The sequence below is a fragment of the Podarcis erhardii genome (assembly GCF_964252035.2).
Source record: "Podarcis erhardii genome assembly, chromosome: 3".
Classification (NCBI taxonomy): domain Eukaryota; kingdom Metazoa; phylum Chordata; class Lepidosauria; order Squamata; family Lacertidae; genus Podarcis; species Podarcis erhardii.
The window spans coordinates 108,595,116-108,610,969 of NC_138507.1; the positions used below are offsets into that span (position 1 = coordinate 108,595,116).

The 15,854-nt window shown below is 41.8% G+C and overlaps 1 protein-coding gene across 1 annotated transcript in view; it reads left to right on the top strand.

The window, feature by feature from the left end:
* Window positions 1-15,854, top strand: part of MSH2 (mutS homolog 2) — a 53,525-nt gene that overhangs the window by 932 nt on the left and 36,739 nt on the right. Inside the window, exons 2-6 of the mRNA XM_081854594.1 lie at window positions 3,705-3,859; window positions 4,992-5,270; window positions 7,740-7,886; window positions 13,149-13,298; window positions 15,347-15,480. Of these exons, the coding sequence (XP_081710720.1) occupies window positions 3,705-3,859; window positions 4,992-5,270; window positions 7,740-7,886; window positions 13,149-13,298; window positions 15,347-15,480 (865 nt within the window). The remainder of the gene's footprint in view (window positions 1-3,704; window positions 3,860-4,991; window positions 5,271-7,739; window positions 7,887-13,148; window positions 13,299-15,346; window positions 15,481-15,854) is intronic.

Below are 15,854 nucleotides of genomic sequence, written 5' to 3' on the forward strand. Positions count from 1 at the left end.
CAGCAAATCCTTGCCCTCTTTCAAATCTCATTTATAATTATATAGTTCGACCTATTATGTCTCCAATCTTTCTTCTATTTTAGATTCGATTCTTACCTATTCCTTATAACTTAATCACTTATACCATATTGTTTAAGTTTGACATAATATAACTCTAGTTTTTCACCCTTTTTTAAATTCATTTTTGCATACTCTTTTTAACTTTGTCACTAATGCCATATTATTTTTATATCCAACATAATTTTAACATTCATAAATTTTACAGTGCTTCTGCAGATAGTCTTTGAACTTCTTCCAATCCTCTTCCACCGACTCTTCTCCCAGCGTACTTGCTTTTTCAAAGAAAAGATGTGGTAAAAAAAAAACAGCTTTAGGGACGGGTCCACAGAATATAAAACACATCTGTTCTTGATGCAATATCCAACAGCTAGGCTGCTAGTTACATGGGCAGACTAAACAGACCCTGTGAAAAAGGCAGATTCCTTTCTCTCTAGGAGCTTCTTAGTCCAAGGAAAACAATTCAAGAACTACCCAACAGCCATAATTTTTATCTTAGATTTGTAAATTTTATAATGAAATGATTTTAGAATGTATCATTTTATTGTTAGCCGCTCTGAGCCCGGGTTCGCCTGGGGTGGGATGGATATAAATAATTTATTATTATTATTATTATTATTATTATTAAGGGGGTTGGTCCCCCCCCATGTTTCTGTTGGATGCTGGCTCTGTTAACATGATGGGGCTGCCTCTGCGTTCGTCACATGCTTTGTTGCCGTTCTTCCAATCATCATTAAGTAAATTCACACGCTGCCCTCCAGCCGAAGGACCTAGGACGGTTCATAACATGCTTTCATAACAACAGCTCCTCTTAGGAAGCTTGCTTGCTTGGTTTTTGTGCAGCCCTTCGGCGGAGGACCGCAGGAAAGCTTTACAATATAAAATGGGAATAAAAAGTAACTCCTTCTTCAACATGCGCATTTTGTTCTTTTCGTTTGGAAGCAGGAAAATAATTCTTTTTCTAATGCAAAGATGCAGCAACAACAGGAGCTGAAATGAATTGGGGTGGGGGTGGGGGAAGGGCGGGGGAGAAGTGGGAGTCAGCCGTCTGCAGCCGAGGTGGGTGGTGGGGAGTCTGCATGTGGTCAAGTTAAATACGGTATCAAGTTTTGATTGTGCGCTTGTGGGTTTCAGAATCGGCAAGAGTCGGGGTTTGCTTTGGTTGAGATTCCTAGAAATAACACTCATCTATACAACTAATGCTATTCAAACAGTTCTGTCAGATCAACAGCTAATTGAGTTATAAAGAAAGCAGAGCCTGTAATTAGAACACAGAAGTAAAGCCAGGAGATTATGTTAACTTCTGAGCTTAAAGCATTAAAAAAAAAGTTATATGTGTTTTATTTATTTATTTTCTGCATTTAAATCTCAGCTTTTTCTCCAAGGAGCTCAAGGTGGCATACAGTGGTACCTCGGGCTAAGTACTTAATTCATTCCAGAGGTCTGTTCTTAACCTGAAACTGTTCTTAACTTGAAGCACCACTTTAGCTAATGGGGCCTCCTGCTGCTGCTGTGCCGCCACTGCACGATATCTGTTCTCATCCTGAAGCAAAGTTCTTAGCCCGAGGTACTATTTCTGGGTTAGCGGAGTCTGTAACCTGAAGCGTATGTAACCCGAGGTACCACTGTATATGGTCCTCCCTCTCCCTTATTTAATCCTCACAACAACCCTGTGAGGTAGGTTATGCTGGCAGTGAGCTTTGTGGCAAAGTTGGGATTTGAACTCTGTTCTCCAGTGTCCTAGTTCGACACGCTAACCATCACATTGCAGTAAATATATACACAAAAGCAAAAAACAAAAAACCAGTTCCATTAAAATGGTCTGTTGCTTCAAAAGTCTTGATCACCAGTGGCTCTCAGGTGCCTGAGAAGTGGGAAAGGGCTGTATTTCAATGCTAGAGCACTCTGCTTTGCATACAAAAAAGTTAGTTTCCAAATCCTGGCATCTCCAAGTATGGCTGGGAAAGAGCTCAGTCAAAAATCCTGGAGAGCTTGCTGCCAGTTAGTGTGTAAACTGTACTGAGCTATCTGGACGGACCAAGTGGCCTCACTTGGTATAAGGCAGCTTCCTGTGCTTGTGTGGTGTCCCGTGCAGCACCTTAGTTTTCTCTTTTAGATTTGGGAAGAGCTGTAAGTTCAGTGGCTGAGCATATGCCTTGCCTGTAGAAGGTCTCAGGTTCAACCCTGGGGCATCTCTAGGTAGTGCTGGGTTAGTCCCACTGAACTAAGTAGGGTTTAATCCCAACTGTATGGTTTTAGTAATTTTGCAGGTGGATTAGGACACGGCCACCATTGATGGGAACATTCTCCACGTGGAAAATGTGTATACTATATCACCGTGCATATAAGTTGGTTGGCATCGTGTATGTGTGTGTATACACACACACACACACACACACATACATACATACATACATATAGACCTGTGGTGCAGCTGGTGTTGTAAATGAGTCTGTCATGTGAGACTGTCAATATGTGAGACTGAGCATGACTTGCAGTGATTTTGATGGTATCTTGGCTGTCTCTTGAGTGCATATCCAGGTCATTGAGCTTGAGCCACTACCCAGTACAGTGGTACCTCGGGTTAAGTACTTAATTCGTTCAGGAGGTCCGTTCTTAACCTGAAACTGTTCTTAACCTGAAGCACCACTTTAGCTAATGGGGCCTCCTGCTGCTACCGTGCCGCCAGAGCACGATTTCTGTTCTCATCCTAAAGCAAAGTTCTTAACCTGAGGTACTATTTCTGGGTTAGCGGAGTATGTAACCTGAAGCGTATGTAACCTGAAGCGTATGTAACCCGAGGTACCACTGTAGATATGTTCTATGTTTATGATAATATTTTATTCTCTTGCTAACTAATCCTTTTTAAATGTGCATTTTATACTTCCTTTAGTAATGTTTTCTTTTGATTTTTTGTGTTAACTTTGCTGTGTTAAATGTGCATTCTGTAGTTGACTTCCTTTGCAATGCTTTATTTTGAAATCTTTAAGATAATAATTTAGTTTCCTGTTAATTATGTTGCCTTGAATGTATACAGTGGTACCTCGGTCTAAGAACAGTCTGGTTTAAGAACGATTCGGTTTACAAACTCAGCAAAACCGGAAATAGTGTCTCGGTTTGAGAACTTTACCTTGGTCTAAGAACGGAATCCGAATGGTGGAAGGGCACTGGCAGTGGGGGGCCTCATTAGGAAAGTGCACCTCGGTTTAAGAACGGTTTCGGTTTAAGAATGGACTTCTCGAACGGATTAAGTTCTTGGGGAGGTGACCCCCGGGGGAATCAAGCCCCCCTTCAAGTTTACACCTGTGGTTTGGAGATTTATTTTAGAGCTCGCATTTTACTGTCTTGATTCAGTATGTAAGCCCTTTGTCTATATGTAACAGGAAAGGTATACTTCATGTGATTTCTTGTTTGCCTTTTGCTTTGTTATGTTTACTTTCTAAGCTGTTTAATCTTTTTTTTAAAAAATCTTTTCACAGTAAGTGTGGGAGCTATCATGAATGTAATCTACACCAATTTGAGCATGTTTGATTTCAACTGGAGCAAATTAACTTTCCCATCAAAATCAAATGTGTTGCACTTCAATGGATCAAATTTTCTGTGTGGTATGTCAGCCACTTTCCTTACGCTGCTTTCTCATCTCCTAGGAAACCGGAAACTTGAAAGTGTTGCGCTTAGCAAGATGAACTTTGAATCTTTTTTGAGGAATCTGCTTTTGATTCGTCGCTACAGGGCTGAGGTCTATAAGAATAAGGCGGGAAATAAATCCACCAAGGAGGGAGAGTGGTATTTGGCATATAAGGTAAGTCTTCATCACAAACAGTTGCAGTAAATAAAATACTTACTGCTCTGATTGCGGATCTGTTTGTGCTTTTTATCTGATATCTAGTAAGATGCATTTTCTACTGCCTTTCTGCTATCCATTAGGATTTTGGGTTCCATTCTTTAGCAGTTGGAGGCACCTCACATCACTCAAAAAGCATCACAAAGCACCAGTTGGGTTGAGAGCTGAATAATTATATGGGTGAATAAGAGACCAGTGCCTAGATCCTGAGATAATAAGTCTGTGCCTGCAATTCTGCGCCTCACATGTTTAAATTGTCATTGTTGTTACATACAGTTACTGATTCACACTTGCATACACAAAAGGGTTAATCTGAGCCCAGAGCTCAAGTTGCCAGAGTGGGTGTTGCTTAGCAGGCTTGCAGCAACCTCTGCTCCCCCTCTTTCTCTTCTTGAGTACGAATCTCTTCCAAACCTCTCTCTCCAACATTGGTTTACGGGCCCAGACAGCACCTAGATTGTTGAGAAAAGTTTTTGCTTTTTGAATTTTGAGCCTTTCTTTTTTTTGTTCTCTTGTTTTTGCTAATGGGGATAGCAAACCTCCTGCCAATGTTCTCTTTTCTTTTCACCTCCCACCAGTTTTGTTTCTCTGCTTAGGCTAATCTAGTGTAATCTAATCTTGACTAATCTAATCGCTTTTTGAGTGATTTTGTTGTTGTTGCAATTTTGGTGGTTTTGCTTTTGTGCATTTTGGGGAAACTTACTTTTCAACCATGGCAGCCCAGGATCCAATGAGTGGCCATATCTTTACCCTTGCAAAGCTTACTGACTCCACATTTGCCCAGTGGAAAATGAGATTGGAGATCCTTTTAAGGGCATAAGGGGCATTAAATTGCATTAAGAATCCTAGACCCAGAGACAACGATGAGGAAGCTGATCCATGTTAAGCCTTGTGAATCTGCAGTCAAAACTTTAAAGTTTGCATTTGAGTCTGTCAGCAAGAGCCCTCAGGCGAGATGAAGAAACTATTCAGGCTAAGACTACCTAAATAGGTGTTTCAAAAAGTCTGTCTAATGCAGGGAGAGGGAGGCAGGTGGACCAGATACATAGGTGAAGAAATTCTCAAACTGTGACTTTTCTTTCTTAAATAGGGCTCTCCAGGGAACCTTGCCCATTTTGAAGACGTTCTGTTTTCTAACCACGAAATGTCATCTTCTGTTGGTGTTGTGGGAATTCGGGTATCCTCAGCTGATGGGCAAAAACTTGTTGGAGTTGGGTTTGTGGATACTTTAGTGAGGAAGCTGGAAGTATGTGAGTTTCCAGATAATGACCAGTTTTCAAACCTTGAAGCTCTACTAGTTCAGACGGGCCCCAAGGAATGTATTCTACCTATTGGAGATGCTGCTGGAGAGATGGAAAAGCTGAAAGAGGTAAGCCGTGGAAATGTTATGGGCTGTAGGCTTTGTTTACATAAATTTGGAGCAGAGGCGGGAGCAGCTTACTTTTGAAACAGGTCTTCAAGCCTTAATTCGCTTTAGCAGTTAAGTTTATGTTGAGTTTTTGGTGGGGGTCAATGCTTCTATAAATAAATAAAAATTATTATTATTATTATTATGATGATTCCAGTTTCTGCCTTCTATACCAGGCTGATTAAGTTCGCTGAGATGGTGATACTTTTGTTATGGCTGCTTTTCAAGGACCTGGCTCAAATGTCATGGCCAAACCATGGCTTGATTCTCAGGGTCATGTGCTCCTCCCTTCACACCCTCAGATTCCCTCGCTCACTCCCTGGTTTGCATTATGTTTGAATTAGGCTCCTGTGGTTATTGCCTGGTGCCTATAAACATGAGCCATGATTACTAGCCAAGCCTCTGTCCTTCTGCCAGTTCTACCCCCCCTCCTCTTAAATTTGTTAGAAGACTTACAGAAGTAGACAGGGCCTTCAAGTTAATTTGTGCTGCAGGAATAGAAAAGCTAAGAGAAAGTAGGGTTCTCTTTTCCCTTTTCTTTTAACATTCTTCAGTGGTTCCCAACCTTTTTGGTATGGCAACTCACAAGTCCAAACTTACTTGGGATGGTGACACATCAATTTATCGTCACGTATTTTTGGAGCATAGGTATTTGGCTTTCATCAGTTTCATGAAATATTTATAGTATGTACAAAGTTCACAGCATAGTTTATAGGAATGTAAAAGCATCAACCATCTTTTCCAGCATATAAGGGGAATTGTAAGGAGCAGGGAGTGTATATTTCTCACACAGAGGGGAAAAATAATGAGCTTTTATGGAGAAACCAGTGCTTTTTTCATAGTTTCTAGACTGTAGTGGGATATATGTCTAATAAGCATGTTCATCTTTCCTAGTGCTTATCTTTTGTTAATAATGAGTAGTTCATGTTCTAAAATGGACACGATCCATCCAAAGTGAAACATGTTACAGCTGCAATCCCAGGCTCACCTGGGAGTCCAATGGAACACTATGGGATCTTCTATTTCTGAATTAAAGTGGCTCCATATCCTATAGATTTTAATGGGAAAGATTTAATGTATGTAAAGTACCTTCCCCCCTGGACTCCATAGGAATGCTTATATTTTGCCAGAATCTCACCCTACATTAATTGCTAATGCTACAAACGATTAAAGAGAACACATTAATGTGTTTGTTATTAAATAATTCACTTTGATTATTAGTTTATCAGTAGTTACATTGATTCAAACATTTTGGTTAAAACGTTATGGTACGATCCCTTTTGAATGAATTCATTGAGAGATTTACATGCATGTTTACATGGAAGTTAGTAAATTTGTGGTAAAATTGCAGTTCTGTGCACATTTACCTGGGAGTGAGCAGCCATTGAGTTCAGTCAATTTCTGAGCAGACATGCATAAGGTTAGGCTGATACGGGTGCACTTAATAACAAAAGAAGAGTCTGCTGGATCAAGTCAGTGGCCCCCCTGGTCCAGCTTCCTGTTCTCACACTGGCCAACCAGATGCGGCAGCTAAAAAAGCCAATGCAATTCTGGGTTGCATCAATAGGAGTATTGCATCTAGATCAAGGGAAGTAATAGTGCCACTTTATTCTGCGCTGGTCAGACCTCACCTGGAGTACTGTGTCCAGTTCTGGGCACCACAGTTCAAGAAGGACACTGACAAACTGGAATGTGTCCAGAGGAGGGCAACCAAAATGGTCAAAGGCCTGGAAACGATGCCTTATGAAGAACGGCTAAGGGAGCTGGGCATGTTTAGCCTGGAGAAGAGGAGGTTAAGGGGTGATATGATAGCCATGTTCAAATATATAAAAGGATGTCACATAGAGGAGGGAGAAAGGTTGTTTTCTGCTGCTCCAGAGAAGCGGACACGGAGCAATGGTTCCAAACTACAAGAAAGAAGATTCCACCTAAACATTAGGAAGAACTTCCTGACAGTAAGAGCTGTTTGACAGTGGAATTTGCTGCCAAGGAGTGTGGTGGAGTCTCCTTCTTTGGAGGTCTTTAAGCAGAGGCTTGACAACCATATGTCAGGAGTGCTCTGATGGTGTTTCCTGCTTGGCAGGGGGTTGGACTCGATGGCCCTTGTGGTCTCTTCCAACTCTATGATTCTATGATTCTATTCTATGCCTGTGGGAAACCTGCAAGCAGGCCCTGAGAACAAGAGCCCTCTCCCCTCCTGTAGTTTTGCAGCAGCTGGTATTCAGAAGCATATTCCAACCATGGAGAACCTGCAGCTCTATAGATGTTGTTGGACTCCCCATTAGCCTTGCCCACTTGGCCAGTGACCAGCGTACAAGAGGAGTTGATGTCCCATAATATCTAGAGCGCCACAGGTTCCCCATTCCTCCTCTAATGGAAGAGATCATTCTCAGTTTTTATATCTAAATATATATATATATATATTTGCAGGTTGTTCAGAGAGGAGGGATTCTGATTACAGAGAGGAAAAAGACCGAGTTTGTAACAAAGGACATTGTTCAAGATCTCAACCGCTTGCTGAGATCGAAAGGGAAAGAGAAGATGTCTAGTGCAACGTTACCCGAAATGGACCAACAGGTGGGTAACCAGGCTTGAGGGTGGGGGAATATATATCATAAAAGTGTCCTAGCCTGGTAACTTGTGGCTTCAGAGGCATTTTGCACCCGCACCTCCTCTTTGGCCACTTGCATGTAAATTCTTTTTGAAAGGGAGAGGAAATGGCCGAACCTGTTTGACAGCTTTCTTCTTTGTATGGGTTCGGAGTGGTGTTTTGAACCTGTATACCAGAATTCAGTGCTTCCCGGTGCTTTGTGCCCTATAGAGCAATCCACTGGTATGAGTGGAATTTGGAATAGACTGATCTCCAACTGAGCCTGGGCTCTGCCAGGGGTCTGCCGGCTGAAGTCCCTCATCCCAGCACAGCCAAAGATACACAGGCAGAAGTCATCCATCGTGGCTATGCCAGGGCTTAGGTGGCTGATCTGAGTCCCTAAAAAGAGGCATTCCAGGGGGGTGCTGCATGACGGGGCAGGGAGAGGTTTATGCCCATCCAAACTGGCTTGTGCTATTCCTCCTGATGAATTGGAGTGGTATGTCAATGAGGGTCTGAGCCAGGCCAAATTGCAATGGCTGGTATTTTGATTTAGTTTGGTCATTTTGTTTATACATGTTTGTGTTCATACATGTTTGTATTTTATACTCAAATTGCAAGGTCAGTGGTTGATGCAGATACCTATCTATCTACCTACCTATCTACAGTGGTGCCCCGCAAGACGAACGCCTCGCAAGACGGAAAACCCGCTAGACGAAAGGGTTTTCCGTTTTGGAGGTGCTTCGCAAAACAAATTTCCCTATGGGCTTGCTTCGCAAGACGAAAATGTCTTGCGAGTTCCTGCGGGGTTTTTTCCCCTCCCCCCCTTTCCTAAGGCGCTAAGCAGCTTATCAGCTGATCTGCTGATAAGCCGCTTAACAGCTGATCGCTAAAAGCCGCTAAACCGCTAATAGCGCTAATCCGCTAAGCTGTCAATGGGCTTGCTTCGCAAGACGAAAAAACCGCTATACGAAGAGCCTCACGGAACGGATTAATTTCGTCTTGCGAGGCACCACTGTATCTATCTATCTATCTATCTATTCCTTGATTAAAGGAATGCCAGTTGGCTTAGAATGTCAATTAAATGTGCATGTGAGTAAAACAGTAGTTCTGAAACAAGAAGCATATTTTGTTTTCTCAGTTGGTTAAAGTGTGGTGCTGATAATGCCAAGGTTGCAGATTCAATTCACGTATGGGACAGCTGCATATTTCTGCATTGCAACTGTACAATTCTCTGATGCAAGCGTGTCATGATGGGTATCATTTTAGAAGAGGCGTTCCCTGTTGTGTGAAGGAGAGGAGAGAAATGCCCTTTATGATGCTTGCAAAGTCCACTTTTTTAATAATAAAAAAATAAGCTCTTAAATATTATCTATAACATGTGTAAATAAATTGCTACCTGATTAGTTGGGAGCCTATTTTAGTCAGCTAAAAGTTTTTCATTGATCTCACTGCAGCTCATTTGCTGGCAGCATAGATTGGACAGTTGTCTTTTGCTGGCTGCTATGGTGTATGACTGCCGCCAGGGGTCAGCCTAGCATAAGGGCCTGCAAACAAAATGGTTAATCTGGATGATACTGGAGGAATCGGTATCATCCAAATGAGCCATTTTATTTGCAGGCCCTTGTGCTAGACTGTCCCGCCCCCGCCACAAATGCCATTCCATGCTTACAGCTGCTTCTACAATCCTGATTCTGTTAGAGCAAAAAAACTTAAACCAATCTTGAGCATTCTTTTTTAAAAAAGTTTCCTGAGCATGTTACGTTTTGCATTTTAAACTCAAATTGTAGCACCGGCAATGCCACAGAAATAAAATGGTGTTTGCTACTTCTGTCCTGCTGCTGAACACCTTTACCTGGGAATAAGTACCATTTTGTTGCAGAAAACAATAATACATAAAATGAGCACCTGTAACCATGTACCTGCCTGGCTATCTGCTTCTGGACTATAGTATTAAGGGGAAGAGCCTTAGCTCAGTGGTAGAGCATCTGCCTTGCATACAGGAGATCCCAGGTTCAATACCTGGCAGCTCTAGGTAGGGCTGTTCCTATGTTCCAAAAATATGTTTTAGGAGAAGAAAGAAAGGATGCTGCAGTGACCCAGGCATTCTCATACCAGTTCAGATGCTGATACTGGGCCTGTTTGCCACTTCACTGACATCTACTGCTCCCTGGGTGGTCATTTGGTGGCTCTAGACTTCAGTCCTGAAGTCTAGTCCTAAGCTGCAACATGGAATGGGATGCATGGTAAAAATGGACATGGTCAAAACAAATACTTTCTTGCAACTTCTCATTGAAGTCAAATATCAAGTAAGTTACACAAATGCTTTTGAACTATTATTATTATTTGCTGGAGAGACTTCCAAATACATGTTGCTTTCTCACACATGGTGGTATATACATTTTTCTGCCTCTGTTTTGACAAAATGGCACATGTAAACTAGCCTTCGTTGGCTGCTTTTTTTTTTTTTTTTTTTTGCATCATCTGTAAAATTAGAATGATGTAACTCACAGGTTTTTTTTGCAGATAGACAAGATAAAGCCCTCTTAAAATATTTATGTTGCTACAGTAAAGCAATGCAACCGTTACAGCATGGATGTGTGAAGAATATTTTAAAAGTGATATTCATCATTGCTGCCTTGTCTAGTTAATGTATAAAGCTACTGTATCCACCCCATATTAATCCATATTTTCAAGAAAGTTGTTGTAACCTTTATTTATCTATGTACGTACGTAATTCATATTCTTTACCCTCAATATATACTTGTGTTCCCAGGGTAACTAACATAGTAAGAAAAGATGATTTAAGATGGTGGTGATAATAATAATAATAATAATACAAGGAATGAAAACTCATGCAGCAACAGCCAATTTAAATATACACTTGGTACCTCCATTTACAAACTTAATTCGTTCTGAAAGTCTGTTCTTACACCGAGAACTTTCTTAAACTGAGGTGCTCTTTCCCCAATGAGGCTTCAGGCCACCGGTGGCCTTCCACTTGTCGGCTTCCGTTTGTTGTCCGGGGCAAAGTTCGCTAGCTGGAACACCTACTTCCAATTTTGCAGAGTGCATTGCCCAAATCGTTCATTAACAGGACCGTTCTTAGACCGAGGTATGACTGTATGGTAAAATCAAGCTGTTATATCAGAGCATTCCAACCTGCCATGGTAGAAAGCATTCAACTCTGCCAGTCTCCGCCAGCTGGGGAACTATACTGGTGAAGGTCATCGCCATACAATTGCTTAAATGGCGAATGGGCAGAAGCCGCTGCTGCTGGTATTCATACCAGTGGTAGCCATCGGAAAACCCCAGAGCAGGGCTTTTGTGGGGAGGGCTGGACTGGCACAGGGTTCACTTGATTCTGTTCACCCCCTGCTGCCATCATGAAGACAGGCCCAATCTGGGCTTCTTCTCCAAGAAGAGCTGTGAGCTGGTGCAGCAGAGACGATTTGTGGATTCTGTGCTTGACTGCATTGCTCCAGCACGCCCTGAAGCTGCTGTCTAGGGGTTAGAATTTCACCCTAAATTAAAGAATGCTGACATTCTTAAAGTATTGTAAACAGGTGACCGGGAGAGGGAAAGCCCATCAGTAATTACTATTTTTCAGGGAAGCTCTCCTGGAATCTTTAGGATGGATGCTTAGAAAGTTGAGGAATTGTTAATCCGTTTTAGTATTTTAACTTTTGTATGTTTTTTAAGTAGGGCTGTAAATAATTCTTGATTTTACTGCTTTACCTTTTGTAAACCACTTTGAGGTATTTTTTTACAATTAAACGGTGTATAAATTTTATGGAATAATAATAATAACTGTAGCAAAAAATCTGTGAGAGATAGGTTAGACCTCTTGCATTCATTCTACACAAGATTAGTGACTGGCATCTTTAAAAATTACAATTTTTTTAACGCTCTCCTCCCTCACCCACTTAAAATTACACACAGCCAACTCAGTGCGTGGGCAATTTTAAATTAACACACATAAGCTATGGCTAGCACTTCCTCCTCCTGCTGGGGAGACTGCCTGCAACTTTTAATAACATTCTGAAAACATGTATAAGGCTTGCTTTTAAACTAATGCTCTCCCCAAAGGTTTTCTTTGAACCACACTTGTGGTTTTGTTCTTTATGACAACCTTTATTTGAATGGTGGAAGGCTTGTACAGTTGCTAAGTGTTGGTTCAATTCTCATCTCTGCCACAAACTTGAATGTAGCCTTAGTCTCCCTTCCTCTCTCTCTGCACTTGAACTACGCTTTGCAAATGTTTATTGGTGATGTTTAACATGCAGTTTCAAGTGAGAGAAGTAGCACGATGACCTGCTAAAAAGAAAAAGGAGGAGTTTTGCAGAAGAAAATGGGCATCAATGTCACTTTTAACAGAAGATCTGTTTGTAGCTAGCTTTTCAAACAACTGCAGTTTACGTTTGCATTTCAGCACTATAGTACTTTTGTTATATTTGCATAGTCCTTTCAGTGTGGAATAAATGGCTGCTTCTGTTCTTTTTTTACTCTTCTGCTGCAGATAGTGGCTATTGCAGTTCTCTGAACACTAATTTAAAGGTGTGTGAAGGATAAAGCCTTTGACCGGGACAGTCCAGGATAGGGCTCTTAATGGTTCCCGCCCTACTTTGGCTGTTCACCTTGTCTCTTTCTAGCATACAGATACAGACCTAGTTCACATATAACTTAGAGTCAGCCATGGCTTCGTGCAAACACATGTGTTCATTGAGTGAAGATTGCAACTCCTCTTCTTGCTTTGCTACCTCGGAGGGGCTAAACCATGGTTTGGCTAAGTGTTGCATCTAACCTGGGCTCATAGTTTTCCTCTTCCAGACGAAACACAAGCTATAACCATGGTTTGTTCTGTGGCTTACTGTGGTTTGTTTGGAGCCAGACAAGTTGTTATCCCAGCTTTGGATATAATGACATGCCAAACCATTGCTTAAGTCTGGGTAGCATGACAGCAGTAGGATCGGGGGGCAGGGGGAGATACAGTGGCTTTGCAGTCTTTGCTCCTAGAACCTAGGTGCTAACTCATTTCCGCTTGCATCTTCAGAACTAGATTGCCGTAAAATTTCTAGCAATAATTTAACTTGGAATAATTTAACTGCCGATTCTGCTGTTCATTTGGGACCTCTTCCTTAGTTGGACGGCATCCAGCTCTGTACCTAACAGTACGCCAGTGACAAGCTGCCTGTCTTACTGCATGTGGAGTAATCCCCCCTTTTTTTTCCATATCCCCCCCCTCCCAGATCGCCATCACTTCCTTGGCTGCAGTGATTAAGTATTTAGAACTCTTAACTGACGAGTCTAATTTTGGGCAATTTGAACTCTCCACCATGAACCTCCATCAATATGTCACACTGGATCATTCCGCTGTCAGGGCACTTAACCTTTTTCAGGTAAGCCGGGGCATTGCTATGTACGTAAGACTCCGGGTACAGACCTGCAACACAAACTTGCCTAAAATAGGGACACATGCCCTTTTTTTTTGCACATCTGTTTTAAGTTGGATACATTTTTTGGGTGGGAAAGTGGCATCCAGATAAGCATGCAAATGAAATGTGAACACAAGCTCATGCCAGAAACAAATCTTAGTTGAATTAAGAGAACAGTATTCTCAGGAGTTAGCCCAGGTTAAGGATTTTCGAATCGGAACTTATTTTGATCAAGGCATATTCAAAGTAGACCCACTGACATCAGTAGATTGCATCCAATGTTGTGTGAGAGGACTTCTGCTTGCACAAATAATTCCTTTCCTCCCTCCTGCAGCTCCCTGCACACTCCTCAGATCTGCTCCAGAGGGTCCCCCAAACCTCTGGAGCAGATTTTGATGGCCTAATGCAGTGGTTCCCAACCTTTTTTTGGCTGTATCCAATCTGAGCATCTTTATAACTTATTATTCAAAAAGTGAACTATTCACTTTTTTTTGGCCATATCCAATCTAAGCATTTTTATAACTCTTATTATTCAAAAAGTGAACTATTCATGTGGAAGAAGCCATTAATCTGGCTAACTCATTCTTGAATTGCCCCCCCCCTTCAAAATCAAATTGCCTGTGTTTGTCATGTCCATCAATTCCAGTTGGTCTGTTCTGAGCATGACTTAAGTGGATATAATCGACTTATTAAATAAATCATAATAAACTATGCGTCTTAATTGATTAACATATGCATACAAATAAAACAATAAATTGGAAGAGAGAAGGCACAGGTACATCTCAAAGGAGGCTCAGGGACAATAGGAGTTATAGTCCAGTAAGTCCTGGAGGGCTACTACTTCCTCATCCCTGATCTAATAGATTAGATAGACTACATGTTGCAGCCCTTGTTTTGACAGGTGTGCACATGCAAATATATGCAGATGCCCTGCAGCTAGTATTCCCCACTCCTGCATATCATATTAGGCTGGCAAAGCTTAGATAAATAAAATATGTGCCGAAAGCTTTAAGAGAATGTATTTTGTGTTGCATCGATGGATCAGGCAGCATTTGGGAAGGAAAATGTACGAGACGTAAACCTTTAATCCACACAATGTGGCAGAATCTGCTTTGACACAAAGAAAGACATAAGCCACGTTGTGAAGCTAGCCAGGGACGCTTTAAAGTTGTATTGATATTGGTATATAGCCCTGTAAAGCCCGTTATTTTATTTCGGAGCTCTACATGGCTTTATTGTTTTTAAAAACGGGCTGTGCTCTGATACTGCTCCACAGCTAAGCTCCTGGTTCCTCATCTTCACTGATCTAGTACATTTGTATACATCCACATAGAAATGAAAGACCCTCACCCCCATTTTTTTCTCCCCTCTCCTCATCTCTCAATTCAGCTAGTTTGTTTTCCCTATGAGCTGCCTCCTTTGTTACTGGAAGGATGGGCTTGAACTCTGTTGCAGCATGCCAAATTAACTCAAGCATAAAGGAAATAATTTTATTTATCTATTATTACATTTACACCCCACATAGATCAAGTTGGTTTATGGCACTGGAGTAGCGCCCTGGAGAAGAAGGGGATGCCTTTTCCAGAGCCATGCTCACTGGAGGACGCTTGGAGATCGGGGGGGGGGGGCAGGGGAGGGCCTGCAGATAACCCAGAGCGCTCTCCCAGCATTGCCTTCCAAAGAGCTCACAGACTCATATGTGGCTCTCTGCACCCCATGCTCTAAATAACCCTGCAAGGTTGAGAGACAGTGATTGGCCTAAAGGGACCTAGTGAGCTCCATGAACGATTGGGGATTTGAACTCTGGCCTTCCAAGTCATAGTCCAACACACTAACCACTATGGAGCACCACCTCTTAATTCAGAAGAAAAGTACTAAAATGCAAAACACATACATGTTCTCACTTGCCACTATTCTGCTTTTAGAGAGGTTTCACTCACTTTTGCACAAATGTTTTTTTGGGTTTTTTTGTTTTAATTGACTTTCTGCCACAATGTGTTATTTCCCCTCAGCGTTCTTCAGAAAATGCTCAAGCTACGCACTGTTTGGCTGGCCTGTTAAATAAGTGCAGAACGGCCCAAGGACAGAGGTTGGTGAACCAGTGGATCAAACAGCCCCTAGTGGACAGGAACAAAATAGAAGAAAGGTAAATATTCTCTCCTTCAGCGCTGATGCTTGGAACTGCCTAGATTAGAAAACGCACCACTACTTTCCTACAATTTTGGATCACAATTTTTGTGTATATTGAGTTGTTTGCTTTTCAGAGGATGGTTGTTTAGATTGCTCCAAAAAGGCAGGGTTGCTTTTCAATAGCTGGAAGGAAACTAGTCCAGGGAGTTCTGGTAAGGCTGGAAAACTTCCTGAGTGTATGTAAGCAGTGGTAGTTCTAGTGTTTAGAACCACCCTTAATAGGTTTTCTCTGCTGCAAGTCATGAGTTTGTTTATGATAAGAGGAATTGGGCTTCAATTACTTGGACTTATGAGACATTGAAATCAGTGGGAACCAAGTGCAGCTAATTT